General features: G+C 37.6%; 1 protein-coding gene across 1 annotated transcript; it reads right to left on the bottom strand.

The window, feature by feature from the left end:
- Positions 1–2955: 2955 nt before the first annotated feature.
- ccr10 (chemokine (C-C motif) receptor 10) lies at positions 2956–15474 on the bottom strand. Its single transcript, XM_017700707.1, has 3 exons — positions 15412–15474; positions 6157–6227; positions 2956–4366 (listed from the first exon to the last, which is right to left on the bottom strand). The coding sequence occupies exons 2-3, from the start codon at positions 6221–6223 to the stop codon at positions 3138–3140; spliced, it is 1296 nt and encodes a 431-aa protein (XP_017556196.1). The 5' UTR covers positions 6224–6227; positions 15412–15474; the 3' UTR covers positions 2956–3137.
- Positions 15475–16876: the final 1402 nt, after the last annotated feature.

The raw sequence follows: 16876 nt of genomic DNA, 5'->3' as shown, positions 1-16876 counted from the left end.
CTTTTTCTGAACAGTACAGCAGTTGAATATCAGTCTTGTATTTCACCCAAATTTTGAATGTAATAGTGGTTAAACCACACAGACCTTGGCTTTTTCCATCATCTTCACCAAGAGTGCCTGTAATGTCAGAAGGCACTGAATATGGTGAGTATAGTGAAAACAGATTCTGTAAAGGTAAATTCAGTCAAAATCAGTTTCTGCATAAACAGTTAAGATATGAGTAGAGTAATTCAGAGTAGGCTGATATGAAATACTCCTTCATAGAGAAACGTCTCAAGTCAGAATTGTTCACAATATTGATGAGGGAACCAGAAGCCCAAAGTGTTTTATGCTTATAAAAACAACTTCACAGAAATTGATTATATGAAATGATCATAGATATGTTGCATGGGGTCTGAGACATTGTTTCAAAGTTTGATAAGGTTTTGGCCTGAAACATATCTTAGAAAGCATTCTTGGTGAAGAGGTACAAGCAAGGCGCTATAAGCAAAATAATACCCAAAGAAAACATTTGTTGAGATTCACCACTATTTTATCATCATCAATGGCAAGGACTCAGAAGACACATGTAGGTTCACTGGTTGTTTTGTATAATAAATAAAATAAAGCTCTAAGTGATTCAGAATACTCTCTGGGTATGATCAATCACCTATCACATATGAACAGTAAAGAAGGGATGTGTAGCAAAAAAAACATGCTTGACTTGATTAAAGCCATTTTAAGTTTCATTTCATGGTATTTGGATGAGTAATGCAATAGGAAATAGTAATAGTTTAGTAACCTGTTTCCACACCCATATTTCTTCATTCCTTTCCAGTTACAGTGTAATTCTTCTAACACACAGATACGTTTATCCTACAAAACCTGACATGCTTACTGATGTGCAAGAACCTTGTAACATATCTGTTTGTTCATAAGAATGTTTTAAGTTTCTAAATCTAAAATCAAAGTGGTGCAACTGTAAAGAAAAGGATCATTTAGTAAATTTGTACAGTGTAGTAACATAAACTGTCGCCCAGTGCAGTAGAAACATTTTTACCAGAATTGTCTGAAAATAATCTGAAAACTGCACAAAAGATTTAGTCAGTTATTCATTCAATGGGTTTACATGCACTTGGGCAAAATCCTGTAATGGAAAAAAACTCCAGGTCTATAAGAATCAGGCAATAATCAGATTTCTACTTCCCAACCAGTCAAAATCAAACTTCCTGCAGTTTTTTTTTAAAACGTGTGGTCACTTTATTGAATATACATCATGTAGATAATAAAGCATGTTCACATTCTTCAAGTAGGCAAGCATGTAGTGCCAGCATTGGACAGATTGCACCCTGACGGGCAGTTGTGAGCTGGAGGTTGCCAGTTCAATCCCACACAGCACATGATTGAGGTGTCCTTGAGCAAGACACCTAACCCCCATTTGCTTCCTGGGCACTGTGAATAGGGCTGCCCACTGCTCTGGGCAAGTGTGCTCACTGCCCCCTAGTGTGTGTGTCTATTCACTAGTATGTATGTGGTGTTTCACTTCACGCATGGGTTAAATGCGGAGGTGGAATTTCCCCGTTTGTGGATTAATAAAGTATCACTTATTTTTGTTGGTGTTAGCTATTGAGCAAACTAGCAAGCTAGCAGAGTAATGTGATGAAAGTTTGGAACCTAAAGCCTAGCAAATCGAATGTTATGGTTTTGAAATATTAAGCATTTAAAGTAGTTTACAGCTTACAAACAGATGGTGTCAGAGATTGTCCCGGGGGAAAAAAGGATGACGGCATATTAAAACCAGCACTGAAGCGGGTGATAGGTATAGTAACCAGCACAAGTATATGTCTCATTTACTTCTTACTGGATTGACTGAAACACTGTGCTGTGAATGTATTGCATTGAAACACCATGTTTGTGTCTGTGAGAATGTGGTCATGTATAATGTTGGTTCATTCACAAAGGTGTCATATCTCAAAATGCACCAACTGCCAGAATCATGTCAGGTAATATGGGGAACTGGTACTTCTTCTGAGAAATCACACTATTACATAAGGGTGCTGTATGTAAATGATCAGCTCAACAAAGTAGACAGGCAGGTTTTTAGGTTCATCACAGGACACAATGGCACTCATGAGCTTTCATTTTCACAGAACTTCAGTTCTCAACCAGCAGTTTATTTCTGAAGCTGTATTTCACAAAAGACCCTGCAATGGACTGGCGTACTGTCCAGGGTGTATCCTGCCTTTCGCCCAGTGACAGCTGGAATAGGCTCCAGCACCTCCCGCAACCCAGAAGGAGAAGCGGCTTAGAAGATGTGTGTGTATGTGTGTGTGTTTCTGTGTCTGTGTTTGTGTGTGTGTGTGTGTGTGTGTGTGTGTGTGTGTGTGTGTGTGTGTGTGTGTATTTCACAAAATTATTTTTATTATTATAATTAGGATATTGAACAATCATAGTGCAGCATGTGATGGATTATCATGTGTGAAAATAATTTAAATTTCTTCTGGGGTATGAAACCCCCAGAAACCGCTAGCACTACACTTCAGTGCTAACAACTTGTTGCTGTGTCTGCAATGGCATCGTTTGCACTTTTATTTATATTTATATATTTATATAACATTTATATTATTTATTTTAGTACTTATTTTCTATTCCTCAGTAGAAAGTACTTTCTAAATGTTGATTTGCCTTGAGTATAAATACATCATAATAAAATCCTTGTAAACTTTTAAGGTTTGAACACTTTTTAAAAAAATGTTTTACTTGTAGCTTCAACTAATTCAGTAGAATGGTCAAAGATGAACAAGAAGAAGAAGAAAAATATGTAATAAACAACAAAGATAATAAGACTGAAAGGTGTGGAAAATGTCTTGTTTTTATTGTAATCCAGTAAGTAACAATATGATTTACAATACAAATGAAAAAGATGCATCTGAAAAACAAAGATGCAACCGGCAATGGAATGAAAATGCATTTCTACTACAAATACTTTTCTAAAAGCTGCGTTCTTAACATTAGTTTTACCTTGATCATGCTTGTTTTGCTGAGGGTTGTTTAAGTATTTTACAATCTAAAACTCTTAAAAGTATATATATACAGCAGCCAGTTGGAACTGGTATTCTTTGAAAGGAATTAAAATGCTGTTGCAGGAGGAGGCTGAATCAGTGTTGTCCCCAGCTCACGTAAGCAGGATCTTTGTGGGATTGTTGCGCAGAGGAAAGCAATGTATCAGGCGCACGTGATTCTTCAGCATCAGCCTGTGGCTGGGAGGGCCTGCTACAGGCAAGTAAGTTTTTAGGGGGTCCACTGGCGGAGGGGAGGGGTGAGAGAGTAGTAGGAGGAGGGGAGGAGGGAGTCATCGAGCTGCAACCAGTTGGCAGTGGTTTCATGTGTTTCAGACAAGCACATACACAGCCACAATCCTGCAGCAATCTCATTACGTCGTTCCTGAATCTCACGCCCACAAGGGCGTACAGAACAGGGTTGAGGCAGCAGCGGACGTATGCCAGGCTGCGGGTGATGTCTTCACTCAGATGAGCACTGCCCCAGAGTTCACAGCTGTTTAGATCTGTTGTCTCTCTTAATGTCAGCACTATGTTGTATGGCAGCTGGAAGAGCAGAAAGAGCACCACCAGCGCCACCATGAGGAGTAGCGTCCTCTGCCTGCGCCAGCATTTCCTCCCTCCCTGCACCAACTTATACCCAATGGCCATGTAACACACTAGCATGACCACGCAAGGTATGCAGAACACTGTGATTTTAGCCACGCGTGCCCACTTTTTCACCCGCCTGCTGTCTTTCACCCATATATTCATCCCACACGTCTCCATGTCATCCAACTTCACTTTGACCACAGAGGAGAAGAGGAGCTCCGGCAGGCTGAGGATAACAGAGATTAGCGCCACAGCGATAACAGACAGCTTGCTGTGGCACAACATGCTCGGATGTAACCTGTGTGCGGCCCTGGCCCGAACCACAACCAGGTAGCGGTCGACGCTTATACAAGCCAGCAGCAGTAAGCCGCCATATGTATTGATAGCATGCATGGCATGGTTGAGCTTGCACAGGACATCTCCAAAAACCCAGTCACCACGGATAGTCTCGACGGTCTGCAGCGGTAATGTTAGCAACAGCAGCAAGTCAGAAAGTGCAAGGTAGAAGAGGAAGACGTCGGTCATGCAGCGCACACGGAGGCAGCGGTAGCGGGCAAAGGTTGCGATGACCAGCACATTCCCGATTACACCAAGGACAAGGACAATGAGGAAAACTGTGACCTGGACAACCTTGGAATACGTCTCCTGCAACGCATTGCCCTCACATGGGTTTAAAAGAGCAGTGTTTGTAGAAACAAAAGTATAATCGCCGTAGTCATCTGTGGCAGTGGGGAAATCTGCATTACAGTGGAAAAGAGAGAGAATTTTGATTAGTGACCTGAGTAGTGACATCACAGGGCACTGATTTTTAAAATGATCTCAAGGCAAAGAATCACCTTAACCTTTAGTTCCCTGTAGCACCTCTGTTGATGCACAATCTGCCTTAGACATCCTTTTTACATCCTCCTCAGTGGTCAGTTGCTGACCATGGAACATTTGAGTGATGGCCCGCTATCAATCAAGCAGCAATGATGTATATGTTGAACCAAATAATACCTAGTCAACAGTGTTTCTGTGGTCAGAAACTGACCAGTAATAAATGGAGTAGAGCAGAGGTGTCCAATCCTACCCACAATGGGCTGGTCTGGCTGCAGATTTTCACTCAAAACAAGGTGAAGTACACCTGATTCCCCTTGTTTAATGGTTGGTTTCGGTCTTCAAACATCTGATCAGATGACCTCCTGCTTTTTCAGAGTGAAAACCTACAGCCACACCTGCTCTTTGTGGATAAGATTGACACCTCTGGCATAGAGGGTAGCTGACATACTGTGCATCAAAATATGGGCTACAACTAGTTTTTGAGCACCCATATAGTGGAACTCTAAGATAGATGGAATATAAAAAGTGGCCAGTAAGTGATTGTATAAGGGTTTCATTTCTAGTAAAGTGGATAGTGAAAAGGACAGTTAATATATACCACATTGGTCACCAGCCCTGGTCCTGAAGATCTACCTCCCACACCTGTTCCAGCACATAAACTTCTTCAGAAGTACTTGATTGGGCAGTTGAGATGCATTAGTTTTGGGGGGATGGGGAGAAGTACCACCTTGTTAATTTTGTCTTTAAACTTTCTGTTTAGCGAAGGTGACTGTGTTGATTTTGGTGTATCACTGAAGTTTTAAAATGTAAATGTTTGACACTACATTTATTAAAATATTTTGCAGATACTAATTGTACTGATTTGTGTTACTTTGCCATTGCTTGAGTGTTTACTGTTGGTCTATTAGACCCTTAAAAACATTTTGAACACCTTAAAACTCAGCGGAAGGAAATACATAAATGGTCAGTTATTTGGAATGATTAAAGGGCTATTTGTAAGACACATTACTTGGATCTAGCATAGCAAAGGGTATCCTCTGTAAATCACAGCTGAAAGTAAATGGTATTCATAGTATTCTGAACATTTAGGCCACTGGTGAAAACAGCTGGGCTCAGATTATTGTGCAATACACAGCATTTCTTAAAGTCTTATGCATGCATTCTTTGTTCTTATGTTCTTGCCAGTTCAATCTTGCAAAGTAACTTATCAAGAACATTCTTCTTAAGAACATAAGTCCATCCTTCTCATTCACTCACTGCTCTAATAGAGGTCAGCACAATCAGGACGTTTCTTTAAACAGGTATGATTGACATAGGTGAATATTAAAGGAAAAAAGAAGCACTAACAAATATATGTTAGTATATTTATACATATAGTATATATGTTAGTATGTTCCAGCATTAAAATACAGAATGTTTTCAATATATTACATTGTATATGGTATCAGAACACATGAATTAAAATAAATTTACTTAGTATCAAAGTTGGTTACACATCATTTACTCCATTGCTGTTTTTTACTACATACTCCAGTTTACTATATACTCCAAGTTTGATTAATGCAGATGCCAAAAGTTTGTTTAATGCACCACTTCAGTACTTCAGTGATTACAGGAATCAGAACAAAATAATGTGGGTCCAGCAGTAGGCCAGCAGCAAAACTGCTGCCCCACTGCTGGCCAAAAAGAACTTCACTTGTTGAGTCACCTGTTAAAACGACATCTGTGGCTGTGAAGTTCTCAGATGAGCCTGCAGAGCTGTTATAGTCCGCCATTGCGCTGAAACAAAGAAATAGTGTTTTTGTTTAGTGACAATCCACATGATGGTGTATGTCAGTGGTTCTCAACTGGTTGCTTACAACTGAAAAGATGTTCTCCCTTAAGACTTTTAAGTTTACAGATGTTTTAAGGTGCATTTTTCTTTTACTTCCTGCTTATAACCTGACTGATACTTGTCATTGGTAGCCTAGCAAACTAAACACTAATATGGAAACCTACAGTCAAATTCAGATTAGCCTAATGGATGCTGAAAAAATACATTAAATACAACCCCAATTCCAATGAAGTTGGGACATTGTGTAAAACAGAAATAAAAACCGAATACGATGATTTGCAAATCCTTTTCAACCTATATTCAATTGAATACACTACAAAGACAAGACATTTAGTGTTCAGACGGATTAACTTTATTGTTTTTTGCAAATATTCACTCATTTTGAATTTGATGCCTGCAACACGTTCCAAAGTTGGGACAGGGGCATGTTTACCACTGTGTTACATCACCTTTCCTTTTAACAACACTCAATAAGCATTTGGGAACTTAGGACAGTAATTGTTGGAGCTTTGTAGGTGGAATTCCAATTCTTGCTTGATGTACAGCTTCAGTTGCTCAACAGTCCGGGGTCTCCATTGTCGTATTTTGTGCTTCATAATGCGCCACAAAGGGAAAATTTTCAATGGGAGACAGGTCTGAACTGCAGGCAGGCCAGTCTAGTACCCGCACTCTTTTACTACGATGCCACGCTGTTGTAACGCTTACAGAATGTGGCTTGGCATTGTCTTGCTGAAATAAGCAGGGACGTCCCTGGAAAATACATTGCTTGGCAGCATATGTTGCTCCAAAACCTGTATGTACCTTTGTGCTGAAAACAATCTGGACAGTCCTTTTCCTCTTTGGCCCGGAGGACACGACGTCCATGATTTCCAAAAACAATTTGAAATGTGGACTCGTCAGACCACAGGACACTTTTCCACTGCGTCAGTCCATCTCAGATGAGCTCGGGCCCAGAGAAGCCGACGGCGTTTCTGGGTGTTGTTGATATATGGCTTTCGCTTTGCATGGCAGAGTTTTAACTTGCACTTGTAGATGGAGCGACGAACTGTGTTCACTGACAGTGGTTTTCTGAAGTGTTCCTGAGCCCATGTGGTAATATCTGTTACAGAATGATGTGGGTTTTTAATGCAGTGCCGTCTGAGGGATGGAAGGTCACGGGCATTCAATGTTGGTTTTCTGCCTTGCCGCTTACTTGCAGAGATTTCTCCAGATTCTCTGAATCTTTTGATGATATTATGGACTGTAGATGATGAAATCCCTAAATTCCTTGCAACTGCACATTGAGAAACATTGTTCTTAAACTGTTGGACTATTTGCTCACGCAGTTGTTCACAAAGTGGTGAACCTCGCCGCATCCTTGCTTGTGAACGACTGAGCCTTTCAGGGATGCTCCCTTTATACTCAATCATGACACCTGTTTCCAATTAAAGATTGTTTCCCAGTCTTTTGTTGCCCCTGTATCAATTTCTTTGGAACGTGTGGCAGGCATCAAATTCAAAATGAGTGAATATTTGCAAAAAACAATACATTTTATCCGTTTGAACATTAAATATCTTATATTTGTAGTGTATTCAATTGAATATGGGTTGAAAAGGATTTGCAAATCATCGTATTCTGTTTTTATTTATGTTTTACACAACGTCCCAACTTCACTGAATTCATGGAATTTCATGGAATTGGGGTTGTATGTTTTTGTCTTACAGTGAGAACAGAAGATGGGCCAGAAACCAGTGTGTTTGCTGTGGTGAGGTACAAGCAAATGGCTTACATTGCTTTGGGTCATGACTTAATGGTGACATGGTAAAGGTCAATTATGAGTCCTGAGGCAAGAAAAGTTGATAACCACTGGATATTACATAATAATGGAGTTTAAGAGATGTTTCTTGTACTTGGTCATAATCCTAGAGAAGTGGTGTAGCCTAATAACAAAATGTATTGCCTATGTAGAAATAGTTGCACATTTCTCTTTGCAAATTTGCTCTTGCTATATCGAGTTAGTTGGGAAACAGTGATAGATGTTTTGAGATCTTGCCATGCAAATAGGATTCTAATACAGATATTATGTTCTGCATAATATCTTCCCATCAGTTCTGACAAGCACAATGCATCAGGTTTTGCAAGATTTGACTTTTGCTATACATATACAACTACTTCTAATTCTGTCATCGTCTGTCTTAAAGAATCTGACACATATCTGAAGTGTCTTGACGGTCATCAAAGCTTTTGCAAGCAGGATGTTAGTAAATGTTACTGCCAATCTTGTACAAAGGGCCTTTTGTGGAACACTTGGAGAGTAGTGATTCATACAATCGCAAATCGTGTCTGCCACTTATCAAAGGGTTATGGGTGACTTCATTATAACTTCTGTATCAGTTTTCCCTATAAGTGCCCTAAAAGATTTGGCAATTTAGCAATTATTTGGCAATTTAGAACACGTGACATGCTCATGTCACAGTATTCAGTTAAGAAGGTATGTAGTTAAATTGTAGTTTAGTCCACCTTAACTCAAACTTATACAGAGTATACAGATCTATGATTGTGATGAAAGGCATATGTGCTCTTGTCTATCCAAATAATAATAAAAATCCATCATAATAATAATAATTCAAATTTGATGTGTTTTCAAGTCTGAGGTCAAGATATGGTTTGAATTTCCCCAGTGAAGCCACCCCAAAAAGTGCAGAAAAAGGTCTAGTCATTTATGCATGAGTGTGTGCACACCATAACCTCTCCTCCGTACACTTTACTCTGATTAGGTGCACCCAGATGCCCTTGTTTTGATCACCTACAGTAGTTTTCACAAAATGGAGCAAATGAGAGAAACTTAGAGACAGCAAAAGTGGCAGAGGAATCTTTTTAAATTATACCCTTAAAAAAAAAAAACTATGTATTTTGTTTAGAATCTGGAACACACTGCATATTTAGTATGTTCCATTTACATCACTCTGTATTTAAGCATATTGATGCTGCCAAAAAAGTCTTCATTCATTTCTATTTTTATGTTTCTACATCACTGAACTCTGCACTAAAGCATTACTTCTTACCATCACCTTCTGTTTAAGAGCTACAACAATTCAGCTTTAACCCAGGACTATAATTGAAATACAACTGAGAAAATGATAAGCTCTGACTAAATTACTTATCATATATTATGATTATATTGCCTAAAACCGGATATACTGGATGTTATTGCCCTAACATGACAAATTCATTGAAAGCTCACACCAGTAACATCAGATGGGAAGTGGAATTTAACATAGTGATTCCAGATGAATAAAGGGAAAATATTTTGGGCTGTATCCAGACAATTCAAGTACACCCATAGGTTATTTATCACTTCTGAGAAACTGCGGAAACTTGACCCATTTAAAAATATATGCACAAAATATTAATCACACAAGGGCATAGGCATGTTTTCACACTGCTTGTGGACTTGTTCATTTATTAATAGAGGGGTGGGACATGCAGAGAAAATGGTTACTGGTCTGTGTTATTGCCCCCACCAGTCAGTGATACAAAAACATGCTTCCCCTTGAAAGGCTCACTGATCTAGTAGTTGAACATGTGCTTGGACTACACAAAGTGTGCTGTTGGGAGTCTTTTACTAGAATAATAAGCCACATTGTATAGTGTATTAAGTGTTCTTTGTACACGGTGGTTTTCACAACAACAAAAAACTAAAAAAATAGGGAAAAAACAGCTCGCAATATCTTCTATGAATTGACAGTGGGCAATCCATAGGTGTCTTCTTCCCTTTTATTGTTTTATTATTCTCAACTTCCGTTCAGTTCTCTTAATTTTCAATGTTTCTCTTAAATGTCTTTTCTATGTTGTAACCATGAAATGTGTTTATTCTCAGAGGTCATGTCAAACTCAAATTTCCCAAGGGTGCATTCTACGAGATTCTTCTCTGTGACTTTTTTACATAATGTTCTGCATGTAAACTCGCAACTGCAAATGAAAGGGTACCAATATAATCTGATGGTTTCTGGGTTTCATTTATGTGGGCTGTTGAAATTATAATGCTATTGGATTTGCTTTGACATGGTATCTGTGGGGAAAGCCCAGTTATAATGCTGTTTGTTAATCAACAAATAGCATTAGAACTTATTCACGTTTTATTTTGATCATCCCTGTTTTATAGCACATTATGCATCAATTACTGTATTACATGTTGTATTTCTATGATGTAGGGATTGTGTCACTGTTTGTACCCTGAATACTTCTGCCAGCCATTTTCTCATTGCAAAAGGGAAATGGACATCTTTAGACACATATGCCATTATACTGGATGTAATGTAAATATAAATCGATTAACCTAAACATTAAAGATATAGTACATGTTAAGTCTCATCAATGTGCTAGAGAAACAAAGGCTTTCCCAAAGGCTATTGTGGTGTAAGTCAAATTTTTTTATGACAGTTATGGGAGGAATGTGTCAGAACACACAACCCTGGTCCTGTAGTACATTTACATTTGATCAGTTTACACAGGTAGGCAAAGGCAGTGTTAGTAGTCTTGCCCTTATTGGTATAGTGTTGGGTCAGAGGTGGGGATTAAACCCTAGCCTACAGCATAGAAGGCAGAGGTGGTACCCCAATGCCATACACATTTTTGTGTTTTCCTGCCACAATACAACTACTTCAGCGCAGAACAGGCTTGCTACAAAGCTGATCAAGTCCAGGATCAAGTGTGTTTGTTGCAAATGTGCAGAACCAGGGCTTGGAACCACTGTTATAAGTTTTTGAATCACTTTTTATATCCCTTTTTTGTTATATACGTATATACATCGTGGTTATAGGAAGAAAATCTTGTATCTCAAAAATTGTAACTTTACAGGAAAAGGAAAAAATCTACTTTACTTTTAATGTAAGTCAATGGAACCAAACTTTTTGCCAAGTCATTTTGGGCTGTTTCTTTACACACAGGGCAACAAGCATTTTCAAATTATGTCAATAACTGAAAAATGACAAAAATGGAGATATATAAAATACATAAATGGAGAGTTTTTCTACCGACAGTAGCAAAATATATATAAATATATATATAGTTTTTTGTTGGTACTTGGAAGCCTATCAAAGGTCTGAAAATACTGTCAAATACATTTGTGTTTGATAATTGGCACAGCTGAAAATTTGAATGATGATCACTTAAAAGCTTTAATCAGATGGTTACTTTTAATCTTGAGTCTTAAATGGTTAACACTTTTTAGACTTAATGTGATCTCATATGAGCTGTGACATTATTGACTTCTTTACAAAGCAGGTCTGCCATTCAACTGAGAGCTAGAACTGCCACCTGTAGAAAACAGACTGAGAGGAAATGTGGTATTCTACCTGTTCACACTCACTGTGTGGTGTTTGTGATATCGCTGTAGGCAGCTTGTTACCGAAACTTTCAGAGCAGCAGCAGCAAGTATGAAATAGTTAGTCACTTGTGAATGTAAGTAATTTGGCTGTAACTTTAGAGTATTAGGCTTCATGCTCTGCCTCTATTATTCTATATTACTACTCAGAATTCTAACAAAGCTCCAGTGCCAGTGTCAACAAAAAGCATGTGCCATGGTTACCACCAAAACAAATGTCAGTGGTTACTTCCAGATGTGTTTTGTGGTTTACAAATGCACGAAAATCAAGATGAAGTGGAAGGCCACTTAACTTAAAGTTTTACTCATAAAGGGAGGCATCGCGTGCCACCACCCTGCCGTGTGTCGAAGTGAGACAAGCCGTGGGATGACTTATCACTTCAGCTTTCAGTCATCCTTGCGTGCCAAGCCACTTTAAGACAAGTTTCATGTCTAACACTGCTTCATTTGATCAGAAATAGCCCACTAGACCTGTGCTGTCGATTCTGGCTCATTTTCATTCACTCACAGTGCATCAAATGCAGCACATGGCTGAGCTGGTGCTGATACCGAGGAGCTTAGAAAGGTAAATATGCACTTATTGGATATCATGGACGGGGTCTGCAAGACAATTTTGGCATATATGATATAGGAAACCAGAAGATTTCTATGTTTTAGTTGGCAATTAGTTGTACTCTTGTTGCTGAGATGTAAAGAGGAGTTTTCAGGTTAGTTGTCAGATGCTAGTTGTTATTGTGACATGAACGGAGTAAGCGGATGTTGTCAGTTTCTTTTTATTCAGAGCATGTTCTCGTCGTGTGCAAACCACCCTGCTCAAATGACATGTTTTGTAGATGTTCTAAGTGAAAATAAGTGAACACACTCTCAAAAGAGAACACACATTTTAATACAAGATTAGTGTTAATTTCCTGAATATAACTGAATATAAAAAATTCATAAATAAAATGCAGACTGTGCAAAACGTATGGCACATTTGTTTTGTATGTTTTATTTTTTTCCACTATATTAAATTCAGCAAATAAATGTAAATTGTGCACTAAAATTTGCAGGAAAATACCTTATTTAAATTTATTCTCTGTAGTGGATGTGTTATATTATTTTCACTTAGAAAATCAACAAAACGCCATTTGACCAGGGGTGTTTAAACATTTGCAATAATATGCGGGCAGACTGGCATCCAGCACTGGGTAAAATGCTTTTGTTTTATTACTACTGAGTTATTCTTATATGCATAATATCATGGATAAAGAAATACCAATATTAAATTATATCATATTTAAATAGCTAACTACATGAATAAATATATTAATTAAGCAGCAGGTTAGTCAATAGACTTTGAATGCAAAATGTGATTTATAAGTGATTTACGTTTTATTAATTTATTAATATATTATTATTATTATTATTATTATTATTATTATTGTTATTAGACTTTCTTATGATTTTTATGTTATAACGACACTCATATCAGAATGTTTTGTTCTGCTGTCCGGGATGTTTGGAAGTTTTTTTGGCAGATTAAACAATTTGGACTTATGACTTGCTACAAATTTAGCTGTAAGCATCCTAAGGAACCTCATTCTTGTTTAATTGCTCTGTCTGTTATTTGAGTTTTGGCAGGTAATTTGTATCAATTTTTTTTATGCATTTTCACCTACGTACATGACAGAGGTACACAGGTCCTGGTAACTACTGTAAGAGCAACAATTACTTTTCTACAGATCAACATTTACATAATTTTTTACACTTTAGCTGAAATTAATGTTGTGTGTATATGGAACAGCGTAGGCTGAGCTGTAAAATATGGATATTAATATGCAAAACAAAGCATTTTTAGCATACAGTTTATGCATGAGTGAATTTTTAATCTGTAGCATGCATTTTTGCTTAATGCAGTTTACATTTAAAGGTCAGCAACAGATGGTCAAGGGTCCACCTTTCCGATTCTAGCAGGTCTTTGAAGTACTGTGTACAATGTTACACAACTTTAAAACCCGAATTTGACTTCTAGAAGTGACTGGTCACTTCTATTTCAAGTACAGTAGCTCGACTGCACTTGACCCCTCAGGGACTGACTGCCATGTATCATATAATAGCTTTCAGTAAGTTAATGTTTAAAGCAATAGTTTAATTTATATATGTTGTCCATATCTATGCACAGCTCCGAGGAAATTATGTGTGGAATTATATGTAGAAGAATGTCTACTAGTCATTTTAAATTACACATTTTTTCTTTGTCAGTTTTGTCAGGGGCTCAGTTTCAGGGCATCATGCGGCCATTGCTTATTTTTGGTTTGTTTAAGTAAAGAGTAAAAAGGATTGATTTTTTAAATTAAAAACCTAATCACTAAATCTGTATTCAAGAATAAAACATTGAATTATATTACATAATTACTGTATTTACTGATATATTTATTGACTTATTCACAAATTTGTTCTATCAAATATGGCTACAATAAACTTACTTGACCGCCATACATATGCGTAAGAACTATCTAATAATAATAATAATAATAATAATAATAAATTACATTTATATAGCGCCTTTCACAAACCCAAGGTCGCTTCACATAACAAAGGAGGAAGAAAAATGTGCATTAAACAGAAAAGTCTTTAAGTCAGATTTAAAAGAAGAAAGAGAAGAGCAGTCCCTGAGGGATTGAGGAAGAGAATTCCAGAGTTTGGGGGCCATGGCACTAAAGGACCTCCCTCCCAAGGTGGAAAGTCTGGTGCATGGAACAACAAGTAAGTTATTGCTAGAAGATCTGAGAGAGCGAGAGGGAGTGTAAGAGGTCAGCAGTTCTCTGAGGTAGGGGGGAGCAAGATTATGCAAAGCTTTGAAAACTTTGTGAGAAGTAAGATTTTAAACTTTATACGGGACGGGACCGGTAGCCAGTGTAGCTGAGAGAGAACGGGGGTGATATAAGCTGAACGCTTAGTGTGGGTGATAACTCCAGCTGCAGAGTTCTGAAAGTACTGTAACTTTAGCATAGATTTTACACGGAGACCAACAAAGAGGGAGTTACAATAGTCAATGCGGGACATAATGAAGGCATGAACCAGAGTTTTGGCATCTTTATCAGACAGGAACGAGCAATGTTACGTAAATGAAAGAATACAGTCTTGGTGAGGAATTTGAATCGCAGATCAAAATTGAGTGATGAGTCAAGTAAAACACCAAGATTTCTAACAACAGGTGCAGGCGTAACGAGCACGCCATCAATACTAACAGAAAAATTGGATGACTCTGATAGTAGAGGTCTACTACTATTTACTACTGTATTTTACTGTATTTTAACAATAGAGAGTTTATTATACAAATAATACAAAAATACAAAAATATATTCATTCAAACAGGAAAAACTAATTTCAAATATGCACGGTGCTGTGCAGAAGTGAGAACAGAGAAAATTATATGAAAAGCTATGAAACGTGTCTATTTGTTTAATATTAGAATTAGAATTATGTAACGAATAAACAACACACTGTGTATAATCTCATAGCTTAAAAAAATCTTCTTACATTTCACAAAAGTCATATTTATTTGTATTTATTCTAATATTTTATTGTATTTAACTGAAAAAATAACCTTATTGCTGAGAAATTTTCATGGTTCCTTAAGAATTTTGCACAGTAATATACAGTGTATAAAAATACTCACATACAGTATAAATGTAAATGTATATACTACATGTATATACTAATATGTATATACTACAGGACAATTCTGAGTATCTATGTTTAGGGAGACTGGTGTGACTCACCTCTGTGTACAGTAGATTTTGCTGTAGCAGTGCCGTGGCTTTGTAAGGGAACGGGTGCTGTGCTTTGGCTGACTGGTCCTGATCTTCAAGGTCTACATCAGAGAGAAGAGGGATGCTGCTCTTTTCTCATCCTATCACAGCTCTCTGTTTGTGTTGTTAGCTGTACATGAAACTTCGTCGACACTGAAAACACCCTGACCACAGGCACCTGACAGCTTTTTAGAAAGGGTGTTGTTTTTCTGTTGTGGCATCTGAGGAGGTTCCAAGAGAGTTTAAGAGTTCAGTGCCAGCCAACGATTCAAACTACAACACTGCACCCTCTGAGACTTAATAAATTCCCCATGTAGGTTTTACAGGGTGCCATAACACAATACGGAAGCAACACTGGATATGGAAGTCCTTTGTAATTAAACACTTTGTCTTAAAAACTGAATCAAAGCTGTTATTTCTGTGGTACGACACCCAAGAAGTTTGCATTCTCGATAGGTTGACACCACACAAGAAATGTGAAGGAAGAGCTGCCTCCAGACTACAAAACAACCTAAAAATCACAAAGGAACCGACACCACCAAAGGCAAAATCATGATCAACACGGAACCCAAAGACTAGATGGTAGGCTGCCAAAAGCTACTGAGATGAGTCAGTTTAATTCCAAAAAAAAAGATGACTAGGCAAAAATGTGAAGAAAAAATACAGTTTCAAGAACATTTCAGTTCATCTTTACGAACGATGTAAAAGGTTGTGCCTACCCTCTTAAAAGTGAAGGTTCTTTAATAATTATAGGCTTGGAGATACCGTCCTAAAAAATGTATAAATAAACAGATAAATTAGTACAGAATTTTTACATTTTCACTTTAGCCAGATTCTTCACATTTATAAAGGCCATTTACAAAAACATAAGTGGTCCATCAATGGCATTGTTGCAAAAGAAACTTTATTGGCACCTTTATTTTTAGGACTGTATGACAAGAAGAAAATAGTAAGGTAAGATGACTGTCCGAGTCAATTCACCTAACCCAAGTTCATATTAATGACTAAAAATAACATCAGCACAGACTCAGAACAGAAAAATCACAAGCCACTACAGGTACGCATTTCAAAGGAAAATGCCACTAGATCACAGGTTCTATGAAGCTACACTACATATGAAAGGTTTCTAAATGACTCTCGTCTTAAACATATGATTCCAGGAAAGAAAGAAAAAAACTTTAACATGGTGTAGAACCTTTACATCATATGAAGGTTCATTAAAAATGTTCTTTACATTGAAATGTCTCATTTACAAAAATGGTTCTTTAAAGAATCATGTATTGAAAGGTATTCAAACCAGTCCCCAGCACTCAAACAGTCCATGTTTTAGATGTTTCATTAATTCCCAACACACAGAGACACACAGCAAAAATGGGGACCTTCTGGGAGACCCTATGGATCAGGGAACCAAAAGAGATTCTTATATAGCATCATC

Source organism: Pygocentrus nattereri, chromosome 3, assembly GCF_015220715.1.
Source record: "Pygocentrus nattereri isolate fPygNat1 chromosome 3, fPygNat1.pri, whole genome shotgun sequence".
Taxonomy (NCBI): Eukaryota; Metazoa; Chordata; class Actinopteri; order Characiformes; family Serrasalmidae; genus Pygocentrus; species Pygocentrus nattereri.
The sequence above is the reverse complement of the archived record's forward strand: the minus strand, read 5'-3'. Positions and strand labels throughout refer to the sequence as shown.

Excerpts from the sequence above, each read along its gene's own strand:
- ccr10 (XM_017700707.1), bottom strand. The coding sequence starts at position 6,223 with ATGGCGGACTATAACAGCTCTGCAGGCTCATCTGAGAACTTCACAGCC. Across the intron at positions 4,367-6,156 it reads CACAGATGTCGTTTTAACAG|ATTTCCCCACTGCCACAGAT; the intron begins GTGACTCAACAA and ends ACTGTAATGCAG.